Source organism: Rhinolophus sinicus, chromosome 2 (genome assembly GCF_057876585.1).
Source record: "Rhinolophus sinicus isolate RSI-liver-muscle chromosome 2, RSI-T2T, whole genome shotgun sequence".
NCBI classification, from domain to species: Eukaryota; Metazoa; Chordata; class Mammalia; order Chiroptera; family Rhinolophidae; genus Rhinolophus; species Rhinolophus sinicus.
In genome coordinates this window covers 19,850,662-19,870,503 of record NC_142502.1, presented here as the reverse complement: position 1 = coordinate 19,870,503, position 19,842 = coordinate 19,850,662, and the positions used below count along the sequence as shown (strand labels likewise).

The 19,842-nt window shown below is 39.6% G+C and overlaps 2 protein-coding genes across 3 annotated transcripts in view; one reads left to right on the top strand and one right to left on the bottom strand.

Annotated features, from left to right (window-relative positions):
* Nucleotides 1–1,023: 1,023 nt before the first annotated feature.
* ADAT2 (adenosine deaminase tRNA specific 2) lies at nucleotides 1,024–15,609 on the bottom strand. Its single transcript, XM_074333667.2, has 6 exons — nucleotides 15,427–15,609; nucleotides 11,450–11,554; nucleotides 8,541–8,691; nucleotides 7,205–7,311; nucleotides 2,745–2,817; nucleotides 1,024–2,629 (listed from the first exon to the last, which is right to left on the bottom strand). The coding sequence occupies exons 1-6, from the start codon at nucleotides 15,520–15,522 to the stop codon at nucleotides 2,586–2,588; spliced, it is 576 nt and encodes a 191-aa protein (XP_074189768.2). The 5' UTR covers nucleotides 15,523–15,609; the 3' UTR covers nucleotides 1,024–2,585.
* The window catches only part of PEX3 (peroxisomal biogenesis factor 3), a 32,420-nt gene continuing 28,186 nt past the window's right edge, over nucleotides 15,609–19,842 (top strand). For both annotated transcript variants that reach the window (XM_088795434.1, XM_019744459.3), the window contains exon 1: nucleotides 15,609–15,986. In XM_088795434.1, coding sequence (XP_088651560.1) covers nucleotides 15,914–15,986 — 73 coding nt within the window. In that variant the 5' untranslated portion in view covers nucleotides 15,609–15,913. The remainder of the gene's footprint in view (nucleotides 15,987–19,842) is intronic.

Sequence of the window (19,842 nt, the reverse complement as noted above, 5' to 3'; positions counted from 1 at the left end):
TGATCTTTTGTCAGTGATTGAAGCTTGACAAAGCATTACCCACTATTAGCTGAGTCCACTGCAAACACCAGCAAACACTGGATACTCCAGCAACTTAGATGCAATCATTTCCCACTAATTTCTCTAAATAGGGCCCAGATGCTAAAACCTTTTTACATCCCACAACTTCCAGAATTATCTCATACACAAAGCAAGTCTCTCAGCTAGTCTCTTAGGCACTATCAGTATCAATCAATTAGACTCATCTTTTGAACTGGAGCGTCTTAATATTTTAAGCCCTGTCTAAGTAGCTGGAGAATGTGGTACTCAGGAAGCAGGATCACCTCCTCAGATAGGCACAACTCCTCACCACCACTTCAAAACTGCTGTCAGAATCCCACAGCCTCAGTGTCTATGACCCCACCATCGTCCTGTACCAGCACTGGAGGTGCCGCCTGTCAATCTGCAATACGCTGTCTAAACTGATTTCCCCCAAAACAATGGAGGGAACTGTGCCTAAGACCAAAAAATTAAGACAGAGTCTTCCATAAGTTAATCACTGGAGAGAGAATCAAAAAGGTCGTAATCAAAATTTAAATTTTCAGCCACGCTTGGGAATTAGAAAATACCCATTCTCCAAAACAGAACAAAGACAGACGTATGTGTATCGTTAAGTCTTTTCTATCCCTCCCTGTTTATAGTTTTATTATTATATTTTCTTGATCTTTTTAATAATGGCTATCCCTGGGTTTAAATACTCATATACTATTTTTGGCTTTGGCTTTTTATCCTAGATATGCTCCTTATGACTCATTGTCCCCAAAGTTTTAATTAATAATTTTATTTAACAAATGTTTACCAAGAACCTACTTGGCATAAGAATGCTTAGGCCAGACTTACTGGTGGTACTCTCTAGAGGAAAGATTCCAGGTTTTTTGTCTATAAGTAATCCCCGACAAAATGATATGAAGACAATAAGTGCAATGAAGTCTGTACAGAAAAGCATAAGGAGTCAGAAATGAATTATGACCACTGCAAATTGGATAAATGAGTCAAAGTACTAAAATTTAATGAGGATGATTTTAAAAGCAGGTGAAATTGAAGAGAAGTTACATGTAACATTTATTATAGATTTAAAACCATGCATATGCTTCTCTATAAAACTTCTCAAATGCGGTTAAAAACACACGTACAAAACCAAGCAATTATAAATCCTCTGAAGCATGTAACTGATTAGCTGCTACTCTCAGCAATTTAAAAGTACTTTCACCACAATTACATTCCAGCCTGTAATGTAATTCAAAACAAACAAGTCAGAGACATCGCCCAAATGGCAGAACTAACAAATACAGATGCTTTGCATCAAGAAAATGAATCCACTGAAGAAATGCAACCGAGAAGAAGCTGCCGTCCAGGGCCTGGCGCTGGGCTTCCGGTGGAACGGCGAGGCCCCCTTCTGGGCAGAGCCGGTGACTGCAGCGTGGCCTGCAAGCGGCCCTTCCCTCAGCACCAGCCCTTACGCACTCAGCCAGCCTGAGTGTCTGGGACTTCCTGCTCTGGATACCCTTTCTGGGGTTGTGTTCACATTTTGCAAATTTAGATTTTAAATTCTAAATCTGGATTTTTATAAAAAGAAAGAACGGTATTCGGTTTCAGATCAAACTCCCCATTCCACTTAATTGTGCAACCAGCATTGCCAGCACCAAGGGCATGCCCATCCCCTTTACTCTGTTCTCCTTTTCCTTTTCGCCATATATTTACCACCCTCTAACATGCTATACAATCTGTTCCGTTTATTATCTGTCTCCCCTGCTAGAACATAAGCTCCACGAGGCCAGGATTCTTTGTTTTGTTCACTGATTCAATGACCGAATGGGGCCTGGCATGGTACAGCTGTGCAACGACAAAGAAACAATGTCCCAGTTATGCTTTTACTTTTTATTTTTAAGACTAGTCATCTTAAAGGGCCCTAAGTAAGGTCTTATTATAGCAATATGCTGTAATTTAAAAGTGCTACTTAAGCACTTATTTTAAAAATATGTTTTCTCCAAATGCTTTATAAAAGCAAAAAGTTTTTTCCAAAGACCACATAAACATGGTCTACGTGTATACAACTCATATTCAATCTCTAAGGCAGTCATGGGCCCCTAACACCCTGGGAGCACACAGCAGCTGCAAAGAATGAAGACCCCGATTCTGAAATTCCAGGCCTGGAGCAGGTGTGCGCCGTGCAGTGCCCCCCCCCCCCCCCACACACACACACACATTCGCGCTGAACGTCCGGCTGCACGTTCTCTGACAGTCGGCACTTTCCTGGACTGGGCATAATGGTTCTGGCAGGAAGTGCAGGCATTGCTTACTAATTTCTAAAACCTCAACCTTTAAACTTTCCCCTTCTTACCATGTTCTTTCAGCTTGTGGAAAAGCGAATAGTTGATTACAATTGTCAGACTTTTTAAAAGTGCTAATTTGTTCTTTTAACAGAGCAAATGATGAGACCATTTTCCCACGGCTTAAGGAAAGTGTATAACATATGATTCAGTGATGTCACCAGCTTTCAGTCCAAGAATTTCATCCAGGGGCCTTAGTTCTTCATTAGAAGAAGTTTAGGATTTCAGGCATTCCTTTTTCCGAACCTTTGATTTTGGTGCTGTGAAAAGAACAGAAAAGAAAAAGAGAAAATGAAGAGGTAAGCCCAAGTCAGATTCTCTTCATACTGGTTTGTTTCAAGTGAGGTACATTATATACAGTTGGGGAAAACTGACCATTAGGATTTTCTTGTTTGTAGAATGTCTTTAACATTTCCACTGCTTCCTCAGCCCGATATCCAGGGATGCACTGATGAAACAAGAGTGTCGAGAATGAACAAAGGCCCATGAAAATGTGTTACGTCCCATAAGAGCAGCAACATGTACATAATTAGGTAAACATTTTTCAGAAAATGTTAATATACCTTGTGGATATTAGTAACACAGGTAAGGAAGTATATGTCCAGAGAATAGATGTATGGCTTCAATCAGAAAACTCTCTCAATCAACTATTATTTCTCAAGCAACTACTATTGAAATTACGAGCTCTGTGATCCTGGGTAAGATACTTCAGTTCTATGCCTCAGTTTCCTCATATGTAAAAGGTAATAGTTATAGCAATTAACCCAGAAGAATTTTGTGAGGATTAAATGATATTAAATAAAATAATACTGGCTAAATACCTAGCACATCGTAAGTATCCATTGAGCGTTTCATGCTATAAAGCTACGGCTGGCAGTCCACAGCCAAAGATGGACTGTCTGGTAAGAAGGGTTTTTATATTGTTAAAGGGTTGTTAAGAAAAGAAAAGACTATGTGACAGAGACATAAGTGGCTCACAAAGGCTAAAATATTTACTATCAGGCTCTTTACAGAAAAGATCCTTTTCTTCTTATACTTACTATAGAGGATGTTTTTTAAGTGTTCCGTTTGTGCTATCTTTGGTAACTGACTGGCGAGAAGAGATCAACATTTGGAAAAATAAGAAATTGTGGTAACAGTAAGGAGATGAAACTTGAACTTGCCTTAATGATGAAGCATATTTAAAGAGACTGAGCAGAGCATTTCAGGGAAAGAGTAAGAATAAGCTTGGGTTCTGTGTAAGGAAACTAGCTGATGGGGGCAGGGGTGATTATTAAGGGAGTATAAGGAAAGAAACTGAAGAGACAAAATAAGGCCGAAATATATAGGGTTTGAAGGCTTGTCACAGGAGTTTGGACTTGATAGGTTACACCTTTCTGAGGTGCATGAAATGATACAGTGAAAGGAGATGTCAAGGAGGAACGTCTGGAAGCAGCAGGCAGAGAGGATGGAACCAGCACAGGAACCGGCAGGCGGGGTCCGCTGCTCAGAACGAGCCTCCCTGTCTCTTGTGCCTGCAGTGGGCTCCTGCCTGGGCCTACAAACCCTGCATTAGCCTTCACCATTGACACAAATAACCTCCTCTGAGGTCAGTGTTTTTACATTCCATAGATAAGTGAAATCACACAATGAGATCAGACAGATCTTTGTCTGACTTAACATAATGCCCTAGAGATCGATCCATATTGTCGTACATGGCAGGATTTCCTCCTTTTTATGGCTGAGTAATATTCCCTCTCTGTGTGTGTGTGTGTGTGTGTGTGTGTGTGTGTGTGTGTGTGTATTTTCTTTTTAGAAGCACAGAGTAGAATGGTGGTTGCCAGAGACAGAGGGGTGGGGAAAATGGAGAGACATTGGCCAAAGACTACAAACTTTTCACGATAAAAGTTAGAATAAGCTCCAGGAACCTAAGATACAGGATGATAGTTAACAATTGTATACTTGACAATTGCTATGAAAGTAAAGCTTAAATGTTCTCACCATAACAACAACAAAATGGTAATTATGTGACATGAAGGATGTATTAGTATTTCACAATATACACATATTAAATCATCACATTATATACCTTAAACTTATACAATGTTATAGATCAATTATATTCCAATAAAGCTGGGGGGGAAAAAACACACCAGAAAACCAACAACCCTCCTGCTACCCTGTCCCCCAAGCAAGTTGCTACCCTGCTCCTGAGAATTTTCCAGAATCATGGCCGTCACTTTGGGGCTCTCATTTCCTCCTCTACCTCTTCCTCACTGGCTTGTGCCCCTAGGACTCCACTGCAACTGCCCTCTCAGATACCCCAAGGGCCCTGATTGACCAAAATACTGGTCATTGCATCCTCCTCCACTCTGCCGTCGCAGAGACTGCTGACCACACTTGCTTCTTTTTAGAACTCTCTCTTCCCTTGGCTTCCCAATACGTCTTCATTCTAAGCATCGTCAGTCACTCCCCTTCTCTTTCTGCCGTGTTGTGTTCCTGCTCCCCAGGGCTCCCACCTCTCCTCTCACTTCTCTCACAAGCACCCATGTGCACAAAGCGCTATCGTCTCACATGGAGTTAGAGCCACAGTTCTCATCCTTGTTCTCTACTCTGGCTGCTCAGTAGAATTGCTTGGGAGCTCTTAAAAAACACCAATGTTCCCCCACCCCCCAGCCTTCTGATTCAGTTGGCCGGGGTGGGGGTGGAGCACAGGCATACTTAAACCTAACAGGCAGTCAGGGAGGAGACCATTGAGTTACAGGTGGAGAAGGAAATTGTATCTCTCTAAGACACCAAGGCAATATTTTCAAGTTTCCGTTATAGCTACAAATTTGTGGCTTTAATAAAAAAACACATTCTTATTAAAATAATTTCTTTTAAATGGAGCAGGTATTATAATCACCATCTTCTTTAAAAATAATAGTTCCGTAGGTCTCCTCTATGAACTTTAATGCTGCTTATAATATAACACTAAAAGCATCTATAATTCTGCAATATGTAAACAGCATTCCACCTCCCACAAACTCACCCCCCCCACACACACATGACCCAGCAAATAAAGGAAGAAAACACAGCATCCAGAAGACTTTAGAATCTCAAAACACTTTAAAAAAACATAATGTTTTCAGATTTGTTGGGTAGATACCCAGGAGAGGGATTGCTGGGTCATATGGCAATTCTATTCGTAATTTTTTGAGGAACCTCCACACTGCCTTTCATAACGGCTGCATCAGTCTGCATTCCCACCAACAGTGTATGAGGGTTCCTTTTTCTCCACAGCCTCTCCAACATTTGTTACTATTTGTCTTGTTGATGATCGCCATTCTGACTGGGGTGAGGTGATATCTCATTGTAGTTTTGATTTGCATTTCTCTGATGATTAGTGATGTTGAGCGGATCGAATATATGGTGATGGAAGGAGAACTGACTCTGGGTGATGAACACACAATGGGATTTATAGATGATGTAATACAGAATTGTACACCTGAAATCTATGTAATTTTACTAACAATTGTCACCCCAATAAATTTAATAAAATTAAATTTAAAAAAAAAACATAATGTGGCATCAAACCTGGGGATATGTCTTTAAACCATGGCCATTCATCTCAATGGAGCCAACTTGGCCAGGTACACACACTGCAAATGAACGTGTTTTTTGGCTCAGCCAGATCAACTCTGTTCAGGGGCATGGTAGGTGACAGAGGACTGTGTACACTCAACGTCACTAATGTGTTGGAAGAAATGTTCCACCCGTGTCTCATAGCCAAGGGTTCATCTTTTTCTGCCCGGAAGCACAAAGTCAGCAATTCATGTGCAGAGCTTTGTAAGCAAAATTTGAGCTACTAATAAAAATGATTGGAAAAAATCAAATCACTTTGAAGATTTTTTAATGATCAAGCTAATTGTGTTTACTCTTCATCGTTCCAATTTCTTTTTGATGCAATGTTAAAAGTCGCCTGTTCTCAAATGTACAGGACTTGTTAGGAAAGCTCATGTTCAGCTGGGAAAACTCAGAATATGTTTCAAAACTGTTCTCAGTGGGGTTCAGCCAAATGTAGCTCTTCACACTTAATATTCTTCTAAGAAACTCTGAGTCTCCAAAGTTAACTGCACACTATGTCCAACATTTGTTAAATCCTTTTCTTTTTAAAGAAAAATACTTTTAGGATTAACCTCACATCTTGGAGAGAAAAACAAGCAAACCAGTTTAAGAAAAGGTATATGTCTCCAGACCAAACACTGAAATATAAATTCATATTGCTCACAGCCTTAAACATAAAAGTTGCAAGATTAAAGGGAAAGTAGAATTTCTAAGAGAACATGAAAGAAATGTGGATTCTTGGGTCTGGAGGGAAATGTTAACGTTAAAAAGGCAGGGAAAAAAATAACTTAAGTATTGATTGCTAGACACCAAAAATAAAATGTGACAATCAAGCAAAATAATTGAATTTGTGCAAAAATATTGTGTGTTCACTGTAAATAGCATCTACTGTCACTGCTTCACACAAACTTATTCTAGTGTGGAGCTAGGAACACTCACTGAGTGAAAACACCAACACTGGTATAATGTCTTCAAACATACGGGAAGACGTGTGAGGATTGTCAGGAGATACCTCAGAAGGCTGGGGACGCTCCTTTGGTAGAGGTTCTGTTCATGAAGAGAGCTAGGCACTCACCTGTAAATGACTGCCTATGACCTAACAATGAGGCGTAAATGAACTCAACCAGTAGTCCTGAGAGCCTATCTAATTCTAGTGTGGCTTTTGGTATACCGATCACATGCTATTTGCAAGCCTATGATGAGATTAAAGTAATTAGAAAGAAAGAAAAAGTATACACAGTTCGTGTTACCTGAAATGGCGTCCCAGTATTTGGTAAATCCGCAGAGGCAATATCTAGAACCGAGCCACAACCCCCAAACCGTTCATTCTGACAGCCGTATACAACCAGCGGGATTTATAAGAGAGAATTAAGGTCCATTAGAGAATGTGCCGTTTAAGTGTGTATGGTGAGAAATGCAGGGTAGGTCCACACCAGCCATCCTGGAGAGGAAAGTTCATGCTACTCTTAAAAACAACTAAGCTGAGGCTTAGGCTGAAAAAAATGCAATCCAGTTACACAAAAGAAAGAGATATAAAGGATAGAGACATTAACATCTCACAATTGCAAACAGAATGAAAACTAAATATGCCGTTTCTAAATGTTCACAGTTTGGTGCTCTTCTCTTTAGTTTTTACCGATCACCTTTTTGGATTCATTATAAAATGGGAGCCAGAAAGGAGGCAGGCACTTAATCTGGGAATTTTCACCTTTTAAAAATACTAGCTCGTTCCCTGTTCTTGCCCCAAATAAAATATAACCTGTGCTCCGGTACAAAACAGACTAAAGGTGAGCCACTGGGTAAGGCCGGATGGGGAGAGTTCTGATGACCATACGTCCCATCTGTAAAAAGCAGAGACTGTACATTTTATCATACTCAAAACCCTCTGCATTATTTTTAAAGTGAGAAATGACTCACACGTACATAACAAAATAAGTAAATAATATGTAGTATGAAACTGAGTTTTCAAATTATTAAATTGTTTTTTCAAGATAACTTGCAGCACTCGGTATATATGTCACTTACTCTACAAAAGACAATTCAAAGAGCTGTAACTTTATCAATTTCCCATTTATTTACAATTATATCATAAATGATTGGCTTGTTTTACACTTTGTATTGACTTCTTTCTGACTTGAAGTTTTTCATATATTATAATAGGTATTTGTGGCAAAAATAAACAAACAAAAACATATAAATAAAGACAATATGTAAATCACCTATAATCTATTGTCCAAAGGCAAAACTTAAGTGCACATTCTTCAAACCTTTTCCTACGCAGTTTTATAATCTACTTTAACTTAATTTATAATTTGTCCTTATATAGCACTTTAAATTAGTCCTAAGCTTTTCTTTCTCCAGTTTGTTTAACACTTACATGTTTATAGATATTTAAAAAAATAGATCATTTTACTATTTAAATCATTTTCCTAAAACTTTTTGGCCAAGGGATACTATATTTTGTAATGTAAACCTCCCAGAATGTTTCATAAATCTGTTTTCATAGATTAGGAACGAGTTATGTGTCTGGCTACTTTCAGGTTCATAGGAAGGGTACAGACAATAACCCAGGCAGTCAAAGGATACTCATGAGCCGGAGGGCAGCGGCACACATAATGCACGGCTCCACGGTGACATACAGCACCGTGCGTCCAAACACTTCAGAAGGACTCTTGCCACTTCGACGACACCAATCAAGGGCCTGATCGATGGCCACCATTTCTGCATGTCGTGTAGCCTGAAAAGAGAGAGGGGCTTGCACTGACATTGTTGCTACATGTAACTGTGTTTTTACAAACACTCAAAGATAAATACAAAAAACCGGGCCTCTCATTTCTTCCAACATTTAACAAATACAGATTTCAGGATACCCTTAGCAGTTGACAGCATATTCCCCAGTACAAGTACCAAAAGCTCACCGACAAAAGACATTTTAGTTAAGTACCTAAGAAGTTGGGGGACACTCTTTCAATTAAAATGCCATAGAGAAAATAAGTCTTAAAAAAAAAAAAAAAAAAAAAAGATGAGTCCAGTGATTCTGATTATTTTAGGGGAAGCTTGAAATGTTCACGAGCATGTGCTCCAGTTTCAAATGTGTTTTCAAGGCTGTCGCTGACCTCACTATGCGTAAGTCTATATTTAGTTTATTGGAAGGTCATCACTTACATTTTCTTTGGGATGAGATTTTATATCCTGGTGGACACTAGGGAGAAGCAGAGATTTGGTATTGCTCTCCGACGCGTCATGGGAGGCAGCAGAATATAGGAGAGATCACACAGCATTTGGAATCAACCACACTTAAATTTCAATCCTGCCCAGGACATTATAAATTATGTGGCACAGGACAAGTTATACAACTTCTCTAAGCCTTAGTTTCCCCCTATGGAAAATGGGGTGTACTGCCATCTACACCTCTTAAAGCAATCTGAATTACAGGAAGCACATGCCACACAATGTTAGAAATGTACTCTGCAATGTGACATTATTTATAATATTCACAATCATGACTTTCATCAACAATGTCCCACTGACAGCTAATTACGTCCAAGCCACTGTGCTAAATGCTGTGAGGGATAAAAAGTCTCTGTCCTCAACAAGTATAAAATCAGCTGGGGCAAAGAGGAAGGTGCTCATCTACCTGTGACATAGGGCAGGCTGTGGAAAGTGCTGACACAGTGGCCCCAGGTGCCAGGAGAGCCAGAATTCTAAACTCAGAGCTAGGAGGTATTTTAGAGAAGAGGTTCCCAAACCTGACTGCATGCCGGACCAACTGGGAAGCTTAAAAAAAAAGTTACCCAACGTTTGAAAAATCAGATTCAGAATTACTAAATCAAATCCCCCCATAGTTCTCAATAAATCATTGTCGAACTGAATCATTTCAATCAACTTCCTCTTTTATGGCAGAAGCTAAGTTAGGACATTAAAGACACACAGCTGGCATAGGTGACGGTGGTGGTGACAGGAGGCAGTGGTGGTATAAAAGACAAAAGTAGGACTCAGGTCTCCTCAAACGGGGTCACGAGTCTTTCCATACTGTGATTACAGGGTCATCTCTATAGGACTCCAAATACCAAAATAAATCCAGGCTAATTTCAAAGTACAGAAGAAACGCAGGTCACTGGGCAGTTAGCTGGATGTTGTTAGGATATTCAAAGTTCTTATGTGAACAGTATTGCACTGAACCACAAAATACAAATAGGGAGATATAACAATTATCTAAAATATAAAATTCCACTCCCAAATAAGTATCTATATTCACTAATTGCTATATTATGTTTATTACTTATCTCACAGGTATTTTGACATCCACAGACTAATTGCTTTGTGAAGCTGGGTTCCCATTTTGCATGTTTTGCTAAATCTCAGTTTTCTTTTTGGCAGATGCGATGGGTGAACTTTAAAGTCCACATAACACTAGCACCAACACCAGCTTGTTCTCTAGCTCCCAAGATCACATGATAAGGTCAAAATCTGTGAGTGGTGTTATGGTTATAAGCTCTCCTTGAGTCTCCCTCGTACCTCTTGTAATCATAAAATCTGATTCTTCATTTATACTTACTGTGACACCGTTGTAATACCATGTTCAAGAAGTATTGCCTTAATTGATGAACTTCTCAACCTAACCACAATAAATTAAAAGTCACACAAGCTACGAAAGTATACATACTATGTGTAGGTAGAAACAGCTAGTATGGAGACTTCATTCCATGAATTATCTGAAATAGGAATAGCTTCTTCATACATCCTTTTATACCTCCAAAATTATAAACTGGGGGGTGATTTTTTTTTTTTTAATTTACTAGGAGGAACACATTATTTAAAGGTACTAAAGAATGCAATATGAGTTAAATTGGTATGTTTTGTAAAGTGGAATTTTCATATATTAGATTTGCTTAAAATGGATATAGACTCATTTCTTCTGCACTGACATGCCAATGTAATAAAACCAACTCTTAGGTTTCACTCAAGTGTTACAGTAAATCTCCATGAAATAGAAAATTAGCTCTGAAAATTTATATTGGTTCATTCAACTTTTTCTACATTTTCCAAATTTTAAAAAGGTCAACATGTGTCACTTTTATAATCAGAAAAAAAGGCATTCAAAAAAAGAGATGGTTATGGCAGCAGCTTGGCTCAGTTCGTTAGAGTGCCAGCCTTGAACAACAAGGTTGCCGGTTCAATTCCCACAAGGGATGGTGGGCTGCGCCCCTGCAACTAAGATTGAAAATGGCAACTGGACTTGGGGCTGAGCTGCGCCCTCCACAACTAGATCGAAGGACAACTTGGAGCTGATAGGCTCTGGAGAAACACACTCTTTCCCAATATTCCCCAATAACATTTTTTTAAAAAAAGAAGAAAGAGATGTGTAGAGAAACTACCCTTCCATTGATACCTACGGGACACTGCATAGACCCATCTTTTCACCAACTGATAAAGTCACTCTACTCCCACCATCGCTGACCTTTGTTCTCAGTTATACTATTCAACTCACATACATTTTTTGTTTGATTAACTTCATTCCTTCCCTTCCCCACAACTTCATTGTTGTAGACCATAAGGCAGCCAACAGGAACTTCAATATTTTCTAGGGCTTCTTTTGCCTGAAAGACAAAGTGGAAAATCTTTGTTCAATATGTGAAAATACTATAGAAAAAAAAAAAAAAAAAATAGATGCAGCACGAGCAGTTAACACATGCATAAATCCTAGAACAAGGAAATGCAGATGAGTTTCCCTTTTCTCCAATATAGTACAAGTATGTAGTGCCTTAGTTCTCTGTTGTGTCCATATTAAGGAAGACTCAGGGACAAATCCCTTTCACAGGTCTTGAGCTCCCTGATTTTTGTTTTTTCCTCATTGGAAGCTGAGGTGATCAAAAGACTGTTACTGACTGTCATTTTTAAGCACCTTTTCAGAGATAGTACGTATATTTGCAAAGAGGTAGAAGAATAAATAACATTTGTAAATCCTGTATTAAAATTCTGTCCTTGTTAAAATTCTACTTGCTTGTTTTTCTTGTTTCTCTGAAAATGATAGAAAATGTTCTCTAGAGTTTCAGTAACACAAAGGTGACCAGATTGGATGTCTCCCTGTGCCCACAATTTCTTCTCTAAGTGAGACAAGAAAAGCTAAGGTGGGGGGAGACGATTTAACCAGAACAACTCTTAGGTGGAAAATAATAATGTCCAAAAGGTTACACTACAACTATTATTACTGCTGATGACACTCAGAAGTTCTGTTTTTCCCTCTACCAACTTTAAATTCCTCAACCTGGCACTGAGAGGCTCCCAACTACCACCCATCCTCCCCACCACCCAAATGAACCAGCCTAACTTTTCATTATTCTTCTAGGTCCTTGGTTCTTAACCTTTTTGGAGCCAAACCTTTGAGAATCTGATGAAAGTTATGGACTCTCTCACATGACACAGGCACATGCATGTAATATTGTTACATACAGTTTCGGGGTTTAAAGATCCCCCGAAAACCTGGGTCCAGGTTAGGAAGCCCTATTCTAGACAGATAGCTGGACCACCTCCTAACCCAAGATGAAGTCCTCCATTTCTTTTGTACTTGATAGTTCCTCTGCTTTGATCAACCTTTCCTTTCCTTTCCATCGACCCCCATCCCTTTTATTCCTTTTAAAATTCAGGAAGCATCCAAAATTTATCTCAACTGACTGGCTCAGGACTTTGCCACCTGTTATCTGATAGCGCTTTGTATCTGTATCTTATTTTGGACCCTGGACATGTTACTTATTAACTTTTTCATTTGTGCATGGCTTAATGTCATCAACTAAACAGAATGCTCCTAGGACGCAAGCACCGGATCCAGGTACTAGCATGCCTGCTCACGTTTGCAGCCGCAACACCCGACACAAGGCCGAAAATAGGAAATAGTTCATTACACCACATTTGTGGAAATGGGTAAGTGTCTGTGCTTGATTGACTAGGCACCCAGAAAATGTATACTACAATAATATATAATTGATTTACTCTAGAAAACTTGCCTTCTCCTCTCTCTCTCTCTCTCTCTCTCTCTGTATATATATGTATATATATATATACATACATATATATAATATATATGTGTGTACATATAGTCTACATATATTGAGTATACACATACTTAGTATATACATATATAATACATACATCTATTATAAAAAATACACATGTATACATATATAGCATATACAACCAAACAGCACAGTATAGGCCAGTGGTGAAGATCAATGGCTGGGTCAAATCACGGCTTGTCCTGACCAGCTCTCTAACTGTGGGGAATTTACTTAACTCTCTAAACCTCAATGTCCCCATATGAAAATAAGGACTGTAATAATACCCACCTTATAGGGCTGCTGTGGGACTTACATATTATGGCCCATAGGAAACACTGTGCATAGCACTGTGTCTGGAACATAACAAGAGTGCAACACTGTTACTTATTCTTATATATGTTTCCAAGACTATACCCTTAGAATTAGATGCTGTGATGATTACAACAATAACCTTTATTATATGCTTAGCTCTCCAAAAGAAAACTGTCATGAAAAATAGTGATTTTACAAAAGAATAATAAAGTAGATGACTTTATTTAAAGTTTGATAACTTTATCAAAGAATAACAAAAAGTTACACAGATGTTACTTCTTGCCTATATTACCAAATATTAAAGAGTGGTAATTCCAGGGCTAGCGGGAATAGGGGTTAGGACAAAATATCCTTGTACACTGGTGATGGAACTGTGACCATTTCCGACCAGTGCTGTCCAACAGAACCTTTTGTAGTAATGGAAATGTCTCTTGATCTGCTCTGTCCAATATGTAACCACTGGCTATGTGTGGCTACTAAATATTTGAAATGTGGCTAACGTGACTGAGGAACTGAATATTTCATTTTATTTCATCTTAGTTCATTTAAATTTAAATAGCCACATGTGCTGATGGGTACTGTATTGATCAACATAATTCTAGAAGGCAATCTAAGAATATCTATTTTTTTTGGTTTTGTTTTTTAATTGGGGAGTATTGGGGAACAGTGTGTTTCTCCAGGGCCCATCAGCTCCAAGTCATTGTACTTTAATCTAGTTGTGGACGGTGCAGCTCATCTCCAAGATCAGTTGCCCTGTTCAATCTTTACTTGCAGTGGGCACAGCCCACCATCCCATGTGGGAATTGAACCGGCAGCCTTGCCGTTGAGAGCCCGTGCTGTAACCAACTGAACAATCCAACCGCCCGTCCAGAAGCTCCTTGTTGAGAGCCTGTGCTCTAACCAACTGAGCCATCCGGCTGCCCCATATGGTTTCAAAATACACAGGAGTATTAAAGTTATCAAATCTGTCCTTTTATATATGTTGCAAATATTTTCCCTCTTTGGCATTTGCTTTACTTTGTATCTTGCCTTTTTAATATGTAGACATTTTCAGTATTTATGCAATTAAAGCCTGTCAATTTTTCTTTTATGTTTTCTGCCTTTGGTGATAGACTTTAAAGAGTCCGTCTTCATTCCAGGCCTTCTCTCGAGAAATACTAACATGTATTTACTACTGGTTCTTTTCAGGTTTTATATTTGTAATTCTATCTCTTCAATGAGATTGTTAAAATATTTTTGCTACAAAAATAAATTGTTAAATTTCTTTAAAATAATCCATAACTTTATCTGTTAATGAATTATTTTTGTGTGTTCTCCTCTAGTCTTTGTTCATCTGATTAAAAAAACAGCTTCTATTTATTGAGCATATTTTGTCAGGTGCTTTACAAACATTTTCTCTTAATCTATACAACCCTGTGAGATAGATTATCATATATGCCCATTTTACAAAAAAAGACACCGAGGCTGAAAGGTTAAGAATGTACATATATATGTACTTTTCAAACACACTTTAATCCCTATTAAAGAGCTCGCTGGCACACATAAGTATGGGTAAAGCTTGGATTCTACAAAAATCTGATTAGAGCCCTCCTTAATCTTGGTTTCAAAGGGAGGGATGGAAGGAAATAAAGGGACAGAGAGCAGTGTGATGAGTGGATGGGCGAATGAATGGCAGGTAGTAACTGGCTGCAGAGGAACTTGTTTTTATCCTGCTCTCCACCAGGCACATGCTCAGCTTCCTTCTACTGGATGGGTTCAAGGGGTCATAAATACAAAACAATGTGACTTGGCGCATTTGCGAGTGTGTCCACGGGAAAGAAGGGGAATCAGCACGCACGTGCCAACAACAACTGAATAGGGATATTTGGCGCATACTTCATGCCAGTTGAAAAGACTTTCTGTATTTCCTCTCTTCCTCCCCCAAAGCCCCTGTGAGAATGGCCTCAATAAAATCTCAGGGCAGGAAAGCCAGCCACCTAGAGAGCGTGCACGCCATCGAGACTGTGGTGATGAGAAAGCACCCGGGACGTTTGCTCAAATGATAGGGTTGGGATGAGAACCGTAGGAAGTTCCCACCCGCGGCGTCCACCTCCCAGGCTGCTCACCATTTGCATCGCCTCCTCCATCCACTTTTCGGTCTCCTCCACCAACACCGAGAACTCTCCGCCAGGAGCCGGCGTGGATGCCTGCTTCACCTCCATACCGTCCTGGGGCCGCGGAACTCAGCACTGCAGGCCGCAACAGCGGAAGAGCGCCGGCAACGGAACGCGGCGGCTGCCGGCCGCCGTTTCCGGGCGGAGTCGAACAGCGAGGCACTCGGGAGCTAATTCTGGACGGACCGGGTGCCGGGGACCAGTGAGCCGCTGCGGCGGCGCAGTGGCTGCAACAGAAAGCGCAGCTGCTCTGCTGTAGTCCACGCCCCCTTCCCGCTCCGGTGACAGTCTCTGCGGAAAGTTGGGTTTGTGATTTCTGGAGAGCACCCAGGGGAACAACGACGGTCCTGCCGGGTCGTCTAGGTCAGGTGACAGAGAAACGCTTTCCTGGTGAACCACCCTCCCACTCCTAGGCAGCCCGCACCCCCAGGGCCGGAAGATGCTGAGATCTATGTGGAATTTTCTGAAACGTCACAAAAAGAAATGTATCTTCCTGGGCACGGTCCTCGGAGGTGGGTGACAGGGTTCTTGGCACGGGGCATTGGGAGCAGGGGGTGGGAGAGAGGTGACTGTCTTCTAAAACATAGAGGCCTGGAGACCGTAGTCCGGGATGTGTAGAAGGGCTTCGTTCAGCCGTCGGATGGGGAGCGGGGTGACAAACTTCCGAGGTTCTTTCCATCTCTCCAGTGGTGAAATGGGTGCCCTTTGCCCTGACAGTGCCCCTTACTCTGTTTTCCGCCTATGCTTTCTTCTCGCTGACCTTTGGAGGACCCACCACAATTACGTTTCTGTTTCAAGGCACCATTCTCTTCCAGACACATGCTTTTTAATTCTCGTCTGTGGTTTTCCTGTGAGATCCTTCGTTTCTATTTGGCACTCCCGGTACTTTGCTTGGCTTTCACCCTTCGCAGAAGTTTCATAATATTCTAGGAGAGTTACTTAAAGCGTGCATTTCGAGTGTTGTTTAAAGTTAATTTGAATTTTTGAAAACAGCACAATCGTACAGAACTGAAATGTATATACTAGACACAAAAAAGAAACCCTCAATATTTTTAGCTCGTTTCTGATTTTAGAATACAAACTGTGCAGTAAATTATGCAGTAAGACAGCGCTTGTGGCATGTTATTTCCTCTTCAAGTTTGGGATCAATGCCCATCTAGTTGCACAGGAGGAGAGGAGATTTAGAAAAAGATAATGTTAAGAACCCTTTTTCCTCATATAGCAGTCATGTCATAATGAGCAGGGACATGAAGGACAGAATAAAAAGCCTTGTGAGATAGATATAGAAGAAAAAAAGGTAGGAATGTTAAGAAGGAATTTTTAGAATCTGAGTTTTTTGAAAATATTATCACCAACTACATGCTTTGGTTACCCACATACTTAAAAATCAAGAACAGATGTTTCAGAAAGAATTTGGTTGCTTTTCTCTTGCTCTTAAATTATATTCTATTAACCCCAAACAATTTTAAATTAATAATTCAGGTCTGTTGGTTCTTGCAAGTTTGGAACAGGCTTCTTGTAGATGAGGTAAGGAGAGTCTTTTCCTAGTCTCTGAGGTCTGTGTCATAATTTGATAATGAGCATATGTAAGTTTTTATCGCATTTTTGGAGAAATCCTTTATAAATAAAATGTGTTTTTTGATATCTTCAGCCACTGATATCTAATGTGTATTTAGATTATGCTAAGACTGCTGAGTCCAATTTATTTGTAGAAGCTACAGATATATGTGTGATGGAAGAAGTATAAATAAAATACTGTTGCCACCACTGAAGGAAAGAAAATAATCTCTCTTTAACAATCTCAGGAAGACTAACATACCCCCTTCAAATTTATGGAACAATCTCATGGTAGATTAGAAGTAATCATAGGAGAAGCAAAAGAGTGTATACTTAAGAGATAGGTAATAGATTTTTTTCAAAAATCTATTGAGAGCTTTATAGTTACAGATTAAGAGGAATGAGAAAGGGTTGCCAGAGGCAGAAAAAGAAAATAATCCTAGAGCTTCATAACAAAAAAGGAAATTAGTCTAAAAGAAAAAGAAGAATAGATGACTGTGATTGGCACTTGAGTCTCATATTCTTTCTGCTTAAAGGAAAACGTCCTATAACATGTTACATTTCAATTTATCTAATTTAAGAAGTATTTATCAAGTGTCTGTATTGAAGGTAATGTGATGGAAATAGAAGATTTTTGGAGATTTTTAATAGTAATAATTCCACTTTATTGGGTGCCCAGTGGACATTGTGCTGAGCTCTTCTATTCAGTGGGGATGACAACAGGGTAGTGATTATTATGTCCATTCAAAAATGTGGGAACCAGATCCCTAAGAAGTTAAGAAACTTGCCCAGGGTCTCAGAGTTAGTAAGAAGGAAGCTAGAATTCAAACCCAGGTGTGTTAGATCCCCACCAAAGCACATTCTCTTTGCACACTATACCACTTTCCCTTCATGGACTTTATGGTCTGATAAGAATGAAAAACAAGTGTCTTAGTCCGTTCAGGCTGCTATAACAAAATACCACAGAATGGGCGGCTTATAAACAACAGAAATTTATTTCTCCCAGTTGTAGACACTGGAAGTCCAAGATCAGGGTGCCAGCAGGGTTACATGGGGGCCTGACCTCAGGTTTCAGACTTCTTGCTATACCTCACCTGGCAGAAGGGTCTGTGGAGCTGGGTGAAATCCCTTTTATAAGGGCACTAATCCCATTCATGAGAGCCCCACCCTTATGACCTTATGACCTTTTCAAACTTCTATTGAAATTATTAACCTGGTAAAATAGTTGCATTTCAGGGATTTTCATCCAGGAAGAGGAGACTAAAACGGTTATAAAAATCCAAATATATAATATGGATAGACTAGAAGGTATCTTGCTTTATCAGCAATGTTCTGAAAGGAAACCTCGAAATATTCCACATTTATTTTTTGAGGCATTTAGTGAATTTTTCATTATTCATAAATAAAGTTATAGCTACAGAGGAGACTTTAAAGCTCATCTGATTCCATCCTTTTATTTTATGAGTAAAGAAATTTAGACCCAGAGAGAGGAAGGGACTTGCTCAGAGGTACCTACCTAGTTGGTGCCACAGTCATCAGTATCTGCTGTCTTCTAGGCCAGAATTCAGGCAGCCAGTCAGAATCAGATGGTCCTGAGCTCCAGAATTTAGCTAATTAATTCTCTTCCTTCATTCTTACTGTCCTACAGAGATAAATCTGACAAAATCAGAATTTATGAATTTTGGGAATGAGAGCCTGGGTAAATTAGACTTTGCGTAGGAACTTATTTCAGTGCTACTCCAAAAAGAATAATGGATTGTGGAATTTTGGCCTAATTCTGTCTATTAATTTGCCAAGGCTGCCATAACAGAGTACCACAAACTGAGTGGCTTAAACAGCAGAAATGTGTTGTCTCACAGTTCTGCAGGCCAGAGGTCTAAGATCCATGTGTTAGTAGGATTGGCTCCTTCTGAGGCTGTGAGAAGAATCTGCTCCAGGCCACTCTCCTCGGTTTGTAGACGGCCCTCTCCTCCCTGTCAACGCAAGAAATGTCCAAACCTGTGCAGAAGTTTTGTAAGAGTTTATTTGAGCCAAACTGACAATATATGCCTGGGAACAAGATCTCAAATGCTCCAGAAAATGAGTTTTGCAATTTCTTCTACCGTGTTTCCCCAAAAATAAGACTTAGCCAGACCATTAGCTCTAACACATCTTTTGGAACAAAAATTAATATGAGACCTGGTCTTACTTTAACAGTATAAGACCAGGTATAATATAATATAATATAATATAATATAATATAATATAATATAATATAATTAATATAATATAATATAATATAATATAATATAATATAATATAATATAATATAATACAATACCCTGTCTAATTTTACTATAATATAAGACTAGGTCTTATATTAATTTTTGCTCCAAAAGACGCATTAGAGCTGATGGTCCGGCTAGGTCTTATTTTCAGGGAAACACGGTATACATTTGGAATTAAGTAGGGAATGTAAAGATTACATGTAGATGGGAGAAAGCAAGGTACAGGACAGTTAACAAAATTGTGTTCCCTCCAGGGTGGTTACTCCTTCAAGGCGTCTAAAAAGAGGATCACTCTGGCACTGCGCAGGTGTGTTAACCTAGATGCATCAGGACAATGGACTTGCTTAGGGCAGAGACAAACCTTTGTACAGGCCTGGGCTGTGACTACCCACCGTGACCTGCCTTGTTAGGGATTTATGATCACATCACCCTGTGAGGCTACTTTCAGTCAGATGTATTACAGAGCCCACTTTTCATCCATATTCCTGTGTCTTGACATCATCTTCTCTCTACACGTCTGTGTGTAAATTTCCTCTTCTTATAA